This window comes from Corticium candelabrum, chromosome 1 (genome assembly GCF_963422355.1).
Source record: "Corticium candelabrum chromosome 1, ooCorCand1.1, whole genome shotgun sequence".
Lineage (NCBI taxonomy): Eukaryota > Metazoa > Porifera > Homoscleromorpha > Homosclerophorida > Plakinidae > Corticium > Corticium candelabrum.
In genome coordinates this window covers 1,041,296-1,058,795 of record NC_085085.1, presented here as the reverse complement: position 1 = coordinate 1,058,795, position 17,500 = coordinate 1,041,296, and the positions used below count along the sequence as shown (strand labels likewise).

General features: G+C 43.3%; 4 protein-coding genes across 4 annotated transcripts in view; 2 read left to right on the top strand and 2 right to left on the bottom strand.

Annotated features, from left to right (window-relative positions):
- Positions 1–458: 458 nt before the first annotated feature.
- Positions 459–2,510, bottom strand: LOC134193047 (uncharacterized). Its single transcript, XM_062661834.1, has 3 exons — positions 2,355–2,510; positions 1,306–2,000; positions 459–1,238 (listed from the first exon to the last, which is right to left on the bottom strand). Exons 1-3 carry the CDS (start codon positions 2,435–2,437, stop codon positions 619–621), a joined length of 1,398 nt encoding a protein of 465 aa, XP_062517818.1. The 5' UTR covers positions 2,438–2,510; the 3' UTR covers positions 459–618.
- A 2,910-nt stretch (positions 2,511–5,420) lies between these two features.
- LOC134195642 (uncharacterized) lies at positions 5,421–6,606 on the bottom strand. The gene is made up of 2 exons (XM_062664705.1): positions 6,164–6,606; positions 5,421–6,101 (listed from the first exon to the last, which is right to left on the bottom strand). Exons 1-2 carry the CDS (start codon positions 6,456–6,458, stop codon positions 5,575–5,577), a joined length of 822 nt encoding a protein of 273 aa, XP_062520689.1. The 5' UTR covers positions 6,459–6,606; the 3' UTR covers positions 5,421–5,574.
- A 1,889-nt stretch (positions 6,607–8,495) lies between these two features.
- On the top strand, positions 8,496–10,480 carry LOC134193368 (beta-galactosidase-1-like protein 2). Its single transcript, XM_062662206.1, has one exon. It carries the CDS (start codon positions 8,496–8,498, stop codon positions 10,383–10,385), a length of 1,890 nt encoding a protein of 629 aa, XP_062518190.1. The 3' UTR covers positions 10,386–10,480.
- Positions 10,481–10,610: 130 nt separating this feature from the next.
- The window catches only part of LOC134180121 (stress-70 protein, mitochondrial-like), a 9,523-nt gene continuing 2,633 nt past the window's right edge, over positions 10,611–17,500 (top strand). Inside the window, exons 1-11 of the mRNA XM_062647209.1 lie at positions 10,611–10,765; positions 10,836–10,882; positions 11,701–11,970; positions 12,364–12,488; positions 13,592–13,772; positions 14,309–14,381; positions 14,451–14,633; positions 15,780–15,989; positions 16,094–16,183; positions 16,323–16,565; positions 16,626–16,743. Coding sequence (XP_062503193.1) covers positions 10,676–10,765; positions 10,836–10,882; positions 11,701–11,970; positions 12,364–12,488; positions 13,592–13,772; positions 14,309–14,381; positions 14,451–14,633; positions 15,780–15,989; positions 16,094–16,183; positions 16,323–16,565; positions 16,626–16,743 — 1,630 coding nt within the window. The 5' untranslated portion in view covers positions 10,611–10,675. The remainder of the gene's footprint in view (positions 10,766–10,835; positions 10,883–11,700; positions 11,971–12,363; positions 12,489–13,591; positions 13,773–14,308; positions 14,382–14,450; positions 14,634–15,779; positions 15,990–16,093; positions 16,184–16,322; positions 16,566–16,625; positions 16,744–17,500) is intronic.

The window sequence follows — 17,500 nt, the reverse complement described above, 5'->3', positions numbered from 1 at the left end:
AAATGTTTATTTAGATATACATATACACATGTACCCACCATTGCGGGCACACTCAAAACCATTTACTCGCATACAGAAAGTCTCAACTCAGAACATCATCCATGCATTAATTTCTGCAAGCATGCGGCTAGAAAGTAAAGCCATAAGCTCTCTCTACATAAGGAGAGCTGTCTGTGTGCCTATCTGTCTGTAAGAGCGTGTTTCTCGAAAACGGCGAATCTGACTTCTACCGAATTTGGATCGCGCACGTCGAAACGACGGAGCAAGAAAGTGAGGTTCCGGGACGAGGCAATTTCCTGCCGATCGAACCCGCCTCAACTCTCGCGTGAATATCTCTGGAACGGCGCATCGGATCTCCACCAAATTAAAATGCCCCTTTCCTGACGTCGGACGGTACGCACGGAGCATGTCGTTTGTTGCCGGGGACGTCGAAAAAATCTATACATGTTGACTAAATATATTTTTGAATGTTTGTACTATACTATGTTATACATGTGTAATTAACGTTCAAACATACATAGTGTAGAGTGCTTGCTAAGTGTGTATATCTATAGTTATACAAGTTAATACATAGGTATACATTGTGGTGCTATATAGACATTACACAACCCAGACCAATCACTGCCACGCATCTGGGAGTACTCTAGTGCCATCATGTAATCGTCCACCCGAAATATTGTAGTAGTACCGACTGCTTGTTTGTCCATCGTCAGTTGGACTTAGCCGTTGCTCGGTCGGCTTGGAATAATTCTGAGAATCAGACGTCGAAGAATGTGTTGGGTTATTAAGTGACGGCAATGTGCGTGTGTGTGCGCGTATGTGTGAACGTGGGTGTGTGCGTGGGTGAGACCGTATGTGTGTGGCTGGGTGTGTGGCTGGGTGTGTGCCTGGATGTACTCGTGGATGTGTGCGTGTGCGTGTCATTGCTGGTTCTTTCAGCGGAATCTCGATCTGACGACTCTTAGGCATCACCGATGTATCCCTGCGGGGTTGTACATGGATTTTGTTGGATCTTGTAGGACGCCAGCACATTGCGAATGCTCCAGCCACCACAACGAGCACCAGACATACACATTCAGTAACGATGACAAGCGTCTGTACGCTGCTGCCATCAGTTAATAGACCGTCTGCTTGAGCGGTGAGAACAAGAGCAACAGCGACATATCCGACAAGCAGTAAAATGTTTGGAGTCATGAAAAGAAGTCGATAACATCGTGACTTTTTTAGTTCAGCTTCGTCTAGAAACAAATTACAAAACAAAACATTATCTACATAAAGGAATGTAATGAATGCCGTCGAGTTTACCTTCCAAAAAGAGCAGCCAAACATTAGAAATTTCGTACACAAATGCCCCGGCTGCGATGCTCCATTCGGGCAGGAGACAAACCATCCAGTACTTCATGTGGTAACTCGTCAGATTTTGGTAGAAACCGGCGTGGTACAGTAGAGAGAAGGTAAACAACCAAAAGAAAACCAAGTAAGCAAGCAACAGATAGAAGCCTCCCATAACCAAACATTTCCAACACTTTGACCGTTCTTTGTGTGGCTGTAAAAGGACATAGCATTGGAGCACTAGAACGACCAGAGTCACTATTGCTATTTCAACTAGGTAAGGAACAGGGATAGAATCTCGTGGTATGTTTACTCCTCCTAGATGTAACATGCCCATTATCTTTGTGGCCGTTCCGAACGGAAATCCAAGTGTCAACGAGTAGAAGAGATAGACATTTGCTTGTTCTTTGAATACTGGGCCGGACATCTTGCAGCATGCGCATTTGCAGAGCAAATATAAGACGAAGACGACGACGTCTATGGCTCCGATTGAAATGTAAACGAGTGGATGGTCAAACGTGTGGTCGTCTAGTCCGGACTGGAATAGAGACGTTACTAGGTAGATGACGAATATCATGCGGGGAATGTCGAATAGAAGTCGGAGTAACCAACGACATCCCGTTGTGTTAAGTTTGTCAATGATCAACTCGTTCTTGCTTCTAGTTGTCCTGAAATAAGAAATTGTAACGAGTTGTAAGTATAGCTTTCTAGACTAGGTTAGTTGACTGACCGAGCAGTGTGCTGTGTGTATACCCACGCACGCACGCAAACACACGCACGCACGCACACACACGAACGCGTGCGCACGGACACACGCACGCACGCACGCACGCACGCACACACACACACACACACACACACACACACACACACACACACACACACACTGACTGCACACTCTATGCAGATCTGAAAGCAATATGACCAACAGTGCATAACTAACAGTTACACGCAACGACAAATTGGCGCTGTGCATGACGTCATACTTGGGGAAACATAATGACCTGACTTGGCGTTCTTACCTTCGACAAAAGGTAACGACGACGACGCTAGCGAAGACAACGACCATCACTCCAATAATCACTCCAGCAATTTCTGCTTCCATGCTGAAGTTGAGTCCAAAACAGTACTTGCTAGCGGACGAGAATGGCTGTTGCAGACGAGAGCAGAACTGCAGAGCAAATTCTGGACGTTTTTAGACTAGAAGCAAGCTGCTGCTCGTCAGATCTTGAGCTGCGTGCCACGTAGTTGCCGTTCACCGATACCCTACTCATGGAATTCCCCTGTCTGCAAAGTCCCCGAAAATGTAGGGGCGCTGCAAGTTGCAGTCCCTAGTGTGACGTCATGTTCGTGTGAGTTGCGTGGCTACGGTTCCCGAAATGTTAGCCTCGCCCCAGACGCACCGTGGATGGGGCGAGGCTACGAAAATGTAGGGATGCTGCATCCACCTGCAAGTCTTCCGGTCCATATATAGTGTGACGTCATGTTCGTGTGAGTTGCATAGCTAGCTACATAGAGTGATGATTCAGGGTGATAGACATACACAAAACACGCACTCACGCGTAACTGTACATTGGCCCCTGTCCTTGAGCAGCAGTTACCGTTTTTTTTACGAGTGTCAAAACGTGGGTAAACATCCGGGCATTATGCGATATTGACAGTAGCAGAGTATTTGTCAGCTTTCTCTTCCTGTGATATTATTAATCGTGCTGCACATAGAGTTTCACCAGTCACAAGCCTCCAGGTCGTTTGGCAAGCCTTTTCGCATTTTATTAAAATTGAGCGGCGCCATACTATTTTCGTGTGAAGTTATTAGCGAGATCGCCTGCTCAAACTCACTGTTGAACACGGGTGGAAACCTACATTGCTTGAAATGCTCACGAGCCACATCCGGGCACTTTTAAATTTTCCGGTCGGTATGACGTCACATCGTTTATTGGCGCATACCTTGGGACTGTATGTTATTTTACGACCTGCATGGGCCGTGGACGTTTCCCGGGCTTCCAGCTTCCTTGCCAGCGGATTCGAATATGGAGATTCGGTCGACGTATATACATATATATATATATATATATATATATATATATATATATATATATATATATATATATATATATATATAAAGCTCAAATTGTCTGTCTGTCTGTCTGTGTGTGTGTGTGTGTGTGTGTGTGTGTGTGTGTGTGTGTGTGTGTGTGTGTGTGTGTGTGTATGTATGTTCGCGTTTGGCGGCCACGTCTTTTGTCCGTTCGCAACCGAAATCGGCACGCACACTTGGCACGCACAGAGGAAGGTTTGCGTAAAAAATAAAAAAAATAATACACCGGGTCCCCTCTCGAGGGATCGACCCACGCGTAAAATTTCTCGACGACACAAACGCTACACATTGCAGTTTATTCGAACACACGCCCGCACCAGTCCCGTGTAGACCCTATGCATCGCCGTCCTTCGCAAAGCTTCGAGCAATCGAATATCTCTTGCCGACGAAACTTACTCTTCTATCGCTTGCGTTTCTCTCCAAATTCTGATTGCATTTGCACCGAATCCACCCTACACGTTTTCTGCAGCAAGCGCTACACGGGGAGTGTGTCGATTTCTATCGAAACAAGCGCGAAGAACAAGATTCGAATTCATTCAGAATATCCGGGACCTCGCAACAAAGATGCACGTGACGTGTCCACAGACCTATCTTTACACTACAGTATCTTGCCCGTACGAAGGACGGGCCATGGATCCTAGTATATATATATATATATATATATATATATATATATATATATATATATATATACATACATACATATATATATATAAGCGACATGATGCCTTATGTGACGTCATCTTCCACTGGTTGCTCTTAGACAACTCCAATGTACGTCGAGAACAACGCTGTTCCTCTCATTCTATGACAAGACCAGGTGACGTTTTCCATCCCGACTTTTCCCTAGGCACGGCTGCTTATTTCGACATTTCCGTGAGGAATTCGTTCACTCCCTCTCACCTTATTAATGCTGCCATAAAAGCTGGTGCTGCTGCTGAGGCTGGGGAAGTGGACAAAGATGAACGCCATCTTGCTAACGTTTCCAGTTATGGCTGTTTGTTTTACCCTCTTGTGGTGGAATCATACGGAGTGTGGGCTGCACATAGTCTGGAGGTGTTGAGATCAATTGTCAAGAAGTCTCTTCTATCATCTGGCTTGTCTCTGGGCCAAGCTTCCAGGCAATTTCACGAACAGTTATCTGTTCGTTTATGGCAATACAATTCAAGGCTGATTAGTGACTATCTGCCTAACTATTATGACTTTTTGTGCTTCCGTCCTTAGGGCGGACATGCGTTATCTGTGTTATCTGTATTATATACAAATACATATATACATATATATATATATATATATATATATATATATATATATATATATATATACACATACATACATACATACATACATACATACATACATACATACATACATACATACATACATACATACATACATACATACATACATACATACATACATACATACATACATACATACATACATACATACATACATACATACATACATACATACATACATACATACATATATATATATATATATATATATATATATATATATATATATATATATATATATATATATACAACCAGGGCACGACAACGCGAGAAAGTCTGGTGCAGTAGTAAACTACTGCTTGTTTGGTAGGCGGCGGCAATGCCCGGCCATTTGTTTTAGCATACGTTTAGCATGCATCTATATATATATATATATATATATATATATATATATATATATATATATATATATATATATATATACGTAGACGAATTGCGATAACGTTACATTGTGTAGCGAGAGCTGCAATGGTATTCTTGCCCGTAACGCAGGTCTGCGAGTTCACGTGTATATAGACTACCGGTATCGCTAATAATGAGTTTTGCAATCATGTCTATCCTAGGGACCCATTGCCATTTCCTAACGTATACGTCCGAGTATCGCACCCCTTGGTGCACATCTAGATCCAGGTACACATGTACAGGTAATCTTAGCAATGCATGTTATTAATTCCAGCAGAAAGTGCACGTCTAGAGACACTAACACTAAGACCTTTTCAGGTCTATACAGGTCTATACGTCATAGAGTGCAAACAGAGAACCTGATTATTAGCACGGTATTGTGTTCTAATATACCAGTAGGCGCGATCTGCTGTAGTCTACTCATCAGTTGTACAATACAACTTACATAGTACCGTGTGACTGCAGCTCCACAAAGGCAACTCTAGTGCCATCTTGTAATCGCAATTCCGGGACATTGACATACTGACTTGCCAAGCTGTCCGTCTTTTCATCGCGACTCGGACTCTGCAATTGCTCCGACGGCTCAGAAAAACTCTCAACCTCGTACGACGAAGTTCCCGTTGCGTTGTCAACTTCTGATAACGATGCTGGTGTATCAATAAGAGCCTCAGTCTCACAATTGTCCGATATCATCGAATTGACGAGTCGTTCATTTTTGGTTGATTTTGTAGAATACATTGTGAATGCTCCAGCGAGTATAACGAACCCCAAACATGAGCATTCAGTAACGACGACTGGCGTAATGATGTCTGGCGTCTGCAAGGTGCTGCCATCAGTTAGACCGTCAGCTTGAACGGTGAGAACAAAAGCACAAGAAACGTATCCGACAATCAGACAGAGGTCTGGAATCATACAGAAAACTTGTTTGAGATAGTATATTGAGCTCTTGGGTGGAGCGTCTAAGCAAACTATACAACACAAACAATCTATGTCTCTAGGCTCACCATGTGCATGATGACCGTGAGTTTACCTTTCAAACCAAGCAAGAAAACACTAGAGATTTTATACACAATTGCAAGAGCTGCAATGCTCCACACTGGAAGAAGACAAACCATCCAGTAGTGCGTGTGGAAACTGGTCGGGTTTTTGTAGAAACCGGCGTGGTACAGCAGAGTGAAGGTAAACACCCAAAAGAAGGCTATGTAAGCAAACAATAGTTGAAAACCAAATATGGTGCCAATATCCCTGCATCTAGACATCTGTTTGCGTTGCTGTAAAGAGACATGGCATTGTCGTGCTAGAATTGCGACGGTACCGATTACCATTTCAACCAAATAAGGAATAGGGATAAGATCTCGTGATACGTTTGCTCCTTGTATGTATAGCAACCAGACAATTTTTGTTGCCGTTCCAGCCGGAAATCCAAGTGTCAACGAGTAGAAAAGATGGATCTTTGCTTGTTCTTTGAAAATCGGTCCAGACAACTTACAGCAAGTGCACTGACATCTGTAAACCAAATATAATATGAAGACGATGACGTCAAGAGTAACTCCGAGTCCGACTGCAATGAAAATGAGTGGATGGTCAAGTGTGTTGTTGTCTGGTTCGGATTGCTGTGATACAAACAGCAATACACTTGTGACTAATGCAATGCGTGGGACATCGAATAGAAGTCGAAGTAGAAACCATCGACATTTCGTTTTCTCGAATTTGTTAGTAAACAGATCTTCCTTGTTTCTGTTTTCCCTGAAATTAAGAAATTGTAATGATAAGTATAGCTGTATTTTACTAATTGAACGAGCAGTGTAGACACACACACACACACACACACACACACACACACACACACACACACACACACACACACACACACACACACACACACACACACACACACACACACACACACACACACACACACACACACACACTGCACTAATACCGAGGCAATTAATACTGGCTGTTCTAACATATACAATTTAAAAATTCTCAATAAACGTGTACCAATGTTGTTTGCCACTCAAACAAACAGCTAGTGCCCGACACGCACCAACCCAATTACGTCATGCTTGGGGAACTTTTTCTAGCTAGGGCATTGATTCTCACCATAGTCGGACAATGGTTACGATGATACTAGCTACGACAACCGCCACCGCTCCAATGACCACTCCGGTGATTTCTGCTCCCATGCTGAAGTTGAGTCACAAAAACGCAATTTGTGTATTTGTACACTGCAGCTGGGGTCGAGAGAATGGCTGGCTGTGCAGACACAACTAGAGTAGAGTTGTAGAGCAGACCGAGCAAAATCTGGACGGTTTGCAACTGAACTGTAACTGCTACTCGTCAGATTTGCAGCTGCGTGCCACGTACTAAGACAGTTTCCGTTCACGTTATTCCTGTCTGACTCATGGTATTTCCCTACCTACGGAAGTCCCCGGAAGTCTACACATGCAGGTGCCGCTTGCACGTAAGTTTTGAAGTCCCTATTGTGGATGATGCTCGAAACACACACACGCACGCACACTCACTCACTCACACACACACACACACACACACACACACACACACACACACACACACACACACACACACACACACACACGCACGCACGCACACGCAATAGCTATGCACATGAACAAGCACACAAGCGATGGTTGAATTCTAAGCAGTAGAGAAGTCGTGAACCCGTACGCGAATACAGGACAATGAATGAATAATGAATAGAGACCATAACGAGATTAGCAATCGCGATGACAAATGGCGCATACATATTGATGACAGATGGCGCCTAGATATTGACTTGTAATTACTCCTTGAGCCATTTGCTGGTGTATGTGTCGTCGTTCTTCTAATTTTTTCATTCTCTCGTCCTCAAACTTCTTCAGACCAGATGACACTTTCTTCCTCCAAATTAAACGATCAGACGGCAGTGACTCCCAATCGGCAATTTGCCCTGATTGATGCCCACATTCTGCAGATGATGACACAGCATGTCTTTATATCTAAGTTTTTGGCCACCAGTTCCTATCTTGACATCTAGTTAGCAACTGTCCCTAGACACTTGCTTTGGTAGCCTTCTGTCATTCATTTTTGTGACATGACCGACCCATTGTAGTTGTTGTTTTGTTATCATACATTCAATCCCTGTCATACCAGATCGTTTCAGAATCTCACCATTTGACACTCTTTCACTTCAATGAATTCGCAAGAAACGACGCAGACTACGAAGATCGAACTTTTCAAGTTCTTTAATGTTTCTCTGTAAAGCACATACACGCGCGCGCGCGCACGCACGCACGCACAAGTGTGTCTTCAGTGGTCACTGGGTACGCGAGGTAAACGGCTTGTAATATCCGGGCATTATGCGATATCGACAATACCGGCGTCTTTGTCAGCTTTCCCTTCCTGTGATATTAATCTTGCTGCTGATCTATTACTGGACCAGAGACAAGACGGAGGACGAAACCAATTCGCCAGTCACAAGCCTCCAGGCCGAAGGCGAACATTTCACGCTAAATGGCAAGCCTTTTCGCATCCTGAGCGGCGCCATACACTATTTTCGCGTCGTGCCGACTTATTGGCGCGATCGCTTGCTCAAACTCAAAGCGATGGGCCTCAACACGGTGGAAACCTACGTTGCTTGGAATGTCCACGAGCCACGTCCGGGTACTTTTGAATTTTCTGGTCGGTATGACGTCACATCGTTTATCAATCTGGCGCATACTTTGGGACTGTATGTTATTTTACGACCTGGGCCGTACATCTGTGCAGAGTGGGAGTTTGGTGGGCTTCCGGCTTGGTTGCTAGCAGATTCGAATATGGAGATTCGGTCGACATATGCTCCATTCATGAAGTCGGTCGAGCAATATTTTGATCGGCTCATTCCGTTGGTTGCACCACTACAAATGAACAGGGGAGGTTCGATCATTGCAGTACAGATCGAGAACGAGTACGGGAGTTTCGGATCAGACACAAACTATTTGTCGAGACTAACCGACATGATGACGTCACGAGGAATCACCGAGTTGCTATTTACGTCGGACAACGAGGGAGGGTTGCATCGCGGGCAACTGCCGGGCGTTTTCAAGACGATCAATTTTCAGGAAAATCCAGAGAAAATGTTTGCGAGACTGAAGGAGTCGCAGGGACGTCGACGGCCGTTGTTTGTGACCGAGTACTGGTCGGGATGGTTCGATCACTGGGGAGAGCAACATCACATTGTAGGAGTCGCAGACGTCATCGAGACGGTGGGCGAGATTTTGAGAATGGGCGCATCCATAAATTTCTATATGTTCCACGGTGGAACGAATTTCGGATTTATGAATGGTGGTAATTATGATAATCATAGATATCAACCGACCGTGACAAGTTACGATTATGATGCACCGCTTTCTGAGGCTGGCGATGTCACACCGAAGTACATCGAATTAAGACGGCTGATGCTACAGTATAGCAAGGAGCCGCTGATTGATATTCCACCTAACGTTCCGAAGTCGTCGTACGGCAAAGTGAAACTCGGTCAAACAGTTTTGTTGTCCGATGTGCTGTATCAGTTACCGTCTGTAAGTGTGAGTGATGTGGGTCCGATGGAGATGCTACCACACTGTCAACTGTATGGTTATGTTATGTATCACACTACATTGACTGGCACATTAGCTAACGTGGAGATAACCGGAGCTAAGGATTTTGGCTTAGTGATGATCGATTCGAAACCGATTCAACTATTTGAAAGGCAAGAGAAGGAGGAGAAGCAGATGATAAAGGTAGGACATCAGAGGACGTCAGGCATTCTGGATATTCTGGTTGAAAACAGTGGCCGGATCAATTACGGATCGATGATGAAGAAAGAGAGAAAAGGAATTGAAGGAAGTGTGCTACTGGATGGAAAACCGGCCGACGGATGGACGGTCTATTCGCTTGAATTTCTACCAAAATTTTTTCATGATGTAAAGGGAGCTCCGTGGAAAGCCGTAAAGATAGAGAAAGATATGCCGCCGGCTTTCTATAAGGGAACGTTCACGGTTATAGGAAAACCGAGAGACACGTTTCTCAAAATGTCTGGTTGGGTGAAGGGAGTCGTTGCTATCAACGGTGCTGTTTTGGGAAGGTTTTGGAATGTTGGACCTCAGCAAACGCTTTATGTTCCAGCTTCTTGGCTTGTTGAAGGAGCCAATGTAGTTATGGTGTTTTGTATAGGGCAGCCACATCATGAAGTTTCGGTGGAGCTAGTAGATGTTCCGATTTTAGGGTAATTGGAGGGGTGACTATGTGTACAGGCAGACTGTTTGTATGGTACTGTAAATGTTTTTGGGTTTAGTATGTTGGTATTTGATAGATTGATGTTGTGACTTAGGCTTTCGATTGTTCACACACACACGCACACACACACACACACACACACACACACACCACACCACACACACACACCATGTGACCTTCAGTAGCGGTCGGGGTACACAAGGTTGTGTTATCCGGGACATGAATTATCTTGCATCATATCTTTAGCTACACGTGTGTTGCATGTGCTGCTGTCTGCGCCACTATGCTACGACTAATACGAAAAGTCGGTCATAAAGGTGTTCATCGGGCTCTACACTCCTTCACCAACTCAGAACTTGCGGCTTCGAGCAGAGTGAGAATGAGAAGAGATTTTGTCAGCCTGCAGTTTGAGGATGATGCAATGTTGCTCTTCTTGTTGCCAGTTTTCTAGAATTTATTTGTCGAGCGGCCGTCTGCACGCGCGGTGGAGGTGAGCAGTGTGGTCTAGTGTTGTAGGAAAGGTTGAAGTGGGATGGACTGTGTGTCTGTTTGTCTGTCTGTCTGTCTGTCTATCTGTCTGATTGTTTGTCTGTCTGTCTGATTGTCTGTCTGTCTGTCTGTCTGATTGTCTGTCTGTCTGATTGTCTGTCTTTCTGTCTTTTTACCTGTCTGTCTGTCTGTCCGTCTTTCTGTTTGTCTGTCTGTCTGTGTCTCTCTGTCTGTCTCTCTGTCTGTCTGTTTGTCTGCCTATCAGTCTGTCTGTTTTTCTGGCGTTTATTAACTATTAAATAAACTGACAGCAATCGCTGATTAGTCTAGTTCTCAATAATTTTTGCATTTCAAATAATTTGTTAAAATATTATGAAATATAGCATTTTGTATGCATTTATTATTGTTTGGTTATTCATTTTCTCTTTGTCTTGTTTGTTACATGCAAGTGTCTATGTCTATCGTTATACTCAGTGTCTACATAATAAGACTCGCTTCTACTTCTAGAAAAAGAGGCTGTCGACCAGTTTGTTTGTCTACACTAAGTTCTGTTGACAATTTGCATTCCTGCTTGCGAACATAAATAATTTTAGTGTGTGTGTGTGTGTGTGTGTGTGTGTGTGTGTGTGTGTGTGTGTGTGAGTGTTGTGTGTGTGTGTGTGTGTGTGTGTGTGTGTGTGTGTGCGTGCATATGTTTGTTTGTGTGTGTGTGTGTGTGTGTGTGTGTGTGTGTGTGTGTGTGTGTGTGTGTGTGTGTGTTATCATTTAACTTGCTTTGTTCATCATCTTCATGTCATCTTTCTTGTTATATTTCACTAGTTCTGATGGAGTAAAAGGAACGGTTATTGGCATTGATCTTGGAACAACTAATTCGTGTGTAGCCGTCATGGAAGGCAAACAACCAAAAGTAATAGAAAATTCCGAAGGATCTCGGACCACACCCTCTGTTGTTGCATTCACGTCTGATGGCGAACGACTGGTTGGAGTTCCTGCGAAGAGACAAGCGGTCACAAACCCAGAGAACACGCTGACAGCAACCAAACGTCTGATAGGAAGACGATTTGATGATGCAGAAGTTCAGAAAGACAAGTGAGTTGTTGTGTGTACTGACATATAGGATGCGTTACAAACGTGGGTATCAACAGTATCATGATACATCAGTGTTTATGTCAAAAGTATTTTTATCAAATTGTTGGTTGTACGTGGCAACAAGATTTGCACATTTTAGACAAACTAGTTCCGTGAGCTTGTTTCGAATTTGAGTATGCTTATTGCCAGTCATCAGGCTGTGTGTGTGTGGTGTGTGTGTCTGTGCCTGTGTGTCTGTGTCATTGCCATGTGACTGTAACTTCAAATTTGTGTATCAAATTTGTGTATATAATATTGTATTCATTTGGGCATAATTGTATTGCAACTATTGCTGTGTTGTTTCTAGTGGGCTCTTCGTGTGTCTGCATTTTAATTATCTGCTTGTACTCGTAGGAAGTCTGCAGCATTCAAGATTGTGCGAGCAAACAATGGGGATGCTTGGCTTGAATCTCGTGGTCAGAAGTATTCACCAAGTCAGATTGGAGCGTTTATATTGGTGAAGATGAAGGAGACAGCTGGTAGAAACGATAGACGTATTGTGGGCATGAACATTACTCAGATAGATGTACAAGCAGACTGACAGGCAGATAAACAGAGAGAAAGGCAAAGGAAAACGGGGAGCTAGGCAAACAACTGGTGGATTAAAATAGTTGATTAACAAATAAAATGGTTTAAGAGATGGCAAATGAATGGAGCTACTGTACTGATTGATAGATAAGCAGTCTCTCGTTTGTGTAGCCAAAAGGTAATACCAGCTGCATAAAATTAACGTAGAGGAAAGACAAATGTACTAACTCACTGACAATGGAGTGTACAGATGGACAGATATATGTACATGCATATGTGTTGAAAGACAGAGTGACAGACAGACAGACAGACAGCAGGAAGGCTGACTGACAGACAGACAAACAGAGACGATAGAAAGGTTGACAGACAGACAGACGGCAGGAAAGCTGGAAAGCTGACGGCAGGAATGCTGACAGACAGATGGCAAAAAGGCTGACAGACAGACGGACGGCGGAAAGGCTGACAGACAGACGGACGGCAGAAAGGCTGACAGACAGACAGATGGACGGCAGAAAGTCTGACAGACAGACAAACAGACGGACGGCAGAGAGGCCGACAGACAAACAGACAGATAATTTATTCTCATACAGATTCTACTTGTACATATGCTAGGATGTTTTAAATACACATCAGTCCTTGCAAACAACAAAGTCATTAACTAATGACAGACAGATGGACTGCAGAAAGTCTGACAGACAGACAAACAGAGACACAGCAGAAAGGCCGACAGACAGACAGACAGACAGACACAAGTAATTTGCGGTTATTGCTACTGTATCTATCCTAGTTCATGTTGAAAATATGTGATTGACAGACAGACAGACGGACAGACTGGCTGGCTGACAGATAAATGAGCAGGTGTGTACACATCAGCAAACTCATAGATAGATAGTTGAGCAGACAGGCACAACACAGTTGTACAAACAGACTTTTGCATTCAGTTACACTGACAGTCACACACACACACACACACACACACACACACACACACACACACACACACACACACACACACACACACACACACACGACATCTCTATTCATTGTGTTACAGACAGTTATCTTGGCCAGAACGTGAAGAACGCTGTCGTCACAGTTCCTGCATACTTCAACGATTCTCAACGCCAAGCAACGAAAGACGCCGGAACGATATCCGGACTCAATGTATTGAGAGTTATCAACGAACCGACGGCTGCTGCATTGGCATACGGGCTCGACAAAAGTGGAGACAAAATGTGCAAACACTAAAGTTGATTTTGAAACTTTTTTTTGATTACTTAGTTGTGTTTGTGACCTATAAGCTTGCAGTAAGTTCTACTGACTACATTGTATCTCTGTCATTGCCTTTTGTGTGGTTTGTGTATCTGATTCTTGTGCAGCTATTTACATTGTGGCATGTGTGTTCTGCCTTTCTGTGTTTATCCTTTTTCTTTTGAGTTTTCGTGTGTTTCTTGTGTTTATTTGCTTGTCTGCTTTTGTTTTGACTATTTGTGTTTTGGCCTGTATTTGTTTGTCAGTTACTTAGTTTGTTTGTTTATTTGTTTGTTTGTCTGTATGTCTGTCTGTCTGTTTGCCAAAGAACATTTTCTGTCTGTCTATCTGTTTGTTTCTTTGTTAATTTATCTGTCTGTCTGTCTGTCTGTTTTCTTGTATGTTTGTTGTTAGTGTGTCTGTTTGTTTGACTTGGTTTCCTTTCTGTGTGTTTATTTGTTTGTTTATTACTTTGCTTGCTTTACTGCTTCATGGCATGATAACGATTTTCTGTACTTAGCATTGCTGTATACGATTTGGGTGGCGGAACATTTGACATCTCAATTCTCGAAATCCAAAAAGGAGTCTTTGAGGTACGTATACCAATTTCATTTCACACTAATTGTTTTACAAACTAACAATCTACTTGCTTTAACCTGAAGGTGAAGTCGACTAATGGAGACACATTCTTAGGCGGTGAAGATTTCGACAATGTCCTGCTTCAATTTCTTGTAGCCGAGTTCAAGAGAGATCAAGGCATAGACATTGCGAAGGATGCAATGGCATTGCAACGACTGAGGGAAGCAGCAGAGAAGGCAAAGATTGAATTGTCCTCAACATTGCAGGTAATGCATAATAAGATATTTTAATTGTTTATTTTTACTTAATTAATCAATTGTATTAACTAGCAGGACCCGCCCTATGGGTGTGTTGTTTGCATGCAGCACAATGTATTGCATTCATGGAATAACAGAAACAGTTGTGTAGCAAACAAACTTGCCTGCACGGACAGCTAGTAATAATAGACTGAGTGCATTACAGCACCTCAGGAAAAAACAATGTTTGAGTCACTGTTTGGTGTCAATGATTTCTTGTATATTCACATAAACATCTCTGAATGACAGTGCATGGCAAAACGCAACATCAAGTTGTCCACGAGTGAACACTGGTGCTGATAGAAAAATTCCCACTTTGCTAAGAGTTTGACTCTGAGCCTTGATAGTTATAATGTGAAATTGAGATCACACGACAGATCAGTGAAAACATTGATGTTGTTGCCAGAAACTATGCAAGGTATTGGAATGTCAATCAAGCCTGAAGCAACATCCTGGCACTTGCTACCTTGTTGACCGTTTTCTAGCTTTAGCATCCATCTAGTGAATTCTTGTTCTTGGTTAAGTAACGCATATGCATGTTCTATGTCAATCTCACTATTGTCAGCAGTGGCCAGGTAATGGGACCTTGAATAGGTCGTGCACTGTATGACTTCTGCACTTAAATTAGCCGCAATGCTTGTCCGGGCTGCACGTCTTTAGATGAGACTAACGTATCTAGAGTTACTGATCTAAACGGGACTGTAGAAATATTAACAACACACGTGCATGCATGGAAGTGGTGTCGACATGCACACGCATCTGTTGTCGTCGTCGTACACATACAGCCGGCTATCATTGCTGCTGTACATACATACATGCATACATAGATACTTACATACTGTACATACATACATACATAGATACTTACATACTTACAGACAGACAGACAGACAGACGGAAGTGGGCGATCACGTATTATAGTATAGGATACTAATAGTCAACGTTTACAATTTATTGTTTATTATTGCTTGTTTGATATTTATAAGCTGCCAATCGAGCATCGTCAATTGACAGATGGGTGGATGATGTCACGTGATATGCTTTACGTGACAAGCCCGACTTCAACCACCATCATGAAATTTGATTGATTTAGTTTATTGCACGTGTTTTGTTTAGACGGATATCAACCTGCCGTATTTGACTGCTGATCAGAGCGGACCCAAGCACATGAACTTGAAACTGAGTCGAGCCAAATTTGAGTCTCTGACGGAGAGTCTGGTAAAACGGACGATTGACCCATGCCAGAAGGCATTGAAAGATGCTGGAGTAGCTAAGGGAGATATACAGGAAGTATTGCTGGTAGGAGGAATGACAAGAATGCCAAGGGTATGTCTGTTGCCTAACTGTGTGTGTGTGTGTTGTTGTTGTTGTTGTTGTTGTTGAGGTTGTATTATTGTACAGCATACAAACCATCATTATATTTGATGCAGGTTCAAAGCACAGTAACCGAGTTGTTTGGCCGTAACCCGAGCAAAGGCGTCAATCCTGATGAAGCCGTAGCAGTAGGAGCAGCAGTCCAGGTATTACAGACATCTTTGATGCAAACAACAACAACACACACACACACACACACACACACACACACACACACACACACACACACACACACACACACACACACACACAACGTAGTATAGTATTTTCTCTGGTGTTCTTCAGGGTGGTGTACTGGCGGGCGACGTGACGGACGTCTTACTACTGGACGTCACTCCTCTGTCGCTTGGTATCGAGACACTGGGAGGCGTTTCAACAAAACTAATTACAAGAAATACGACAATTCCATCCAAGAAATCTCAAGTCTTCTCGACGGCTGCCGACGGACAGACGTCTGTTGATATCAAAGTGTTACAGGGTGAACGAGAGATGGCACCAGACAACAAGCTACTCGGGGAATTTAGATTGGTGTGAACGATTGGTGGGATCTGTATGTGTTATATTGATTTTGTTGTTTTGTTGTTGTAGGTTGGCATTCCTCCTGCTCCACGTGGAGTCCCACAGATCGAAGTGACGTTCGATATCGATGCAAACGGTATTGTCCACGTCTCGGCTAAAGATAGAGGAACGGGCAAAGAGCAACAGAGTAAGTCACAAGGGGTGGAGTCATGCACGACTGTCATGCAGGGTTACCACACTTTTGCCACCGAAAATTCGTAGGCACATACGAATAACAGACACACCCACTTTGTAGTGTTGTTGGGACCACACACCCTCTTGTATTTCTACTTGTAACGCCATTATCCTACAATGTACACTATGTAGACTTCAGTGTTCAAAATTTATGGCAGACGTAGTCGTCAAGGAGTTTAGGACTTTTACATATATTTCATTGATATCAAATAGTGATACTGATTGTTCTGGCAAGTAAACGATATCCCAGGACTTCAGAGGTGTCACTCTCAGTCTGACCTAAGTAATTCACTATTCTACTCTACAGCATAAACTAAAATGTATTGGGTCCACCATAACTTGAGTGACTAGTAGTCAGGATGGCAACCTCGGGGTAGTGAGGTAGTCAGTTGAAGCATGAAAAGCAACCATTATTGCCAGTTGGGGAGCGGAGATAGCATGCCTGATCCATGAACAAACGTCTTAGTGTACTGCAGAAATGCAACAAAACATCCAAGATCTTCTTGTCACACTCCAGACTTTGTGCGTTCTTTTTGTGTCATCTTCTGCTAGGCATCATTGGCTGGTTACCAGTCTTGCAGGACGTACTTGGGGCATTCTATGGGTTGGTTCTTTTAATGCTCTAGTGGACCTCCCATGCAGTCGTATATCAGCTCAACATGCTCTATTCTAGTGAATTTATTAGTTACCAGGTCTATTGGGCGGAATTG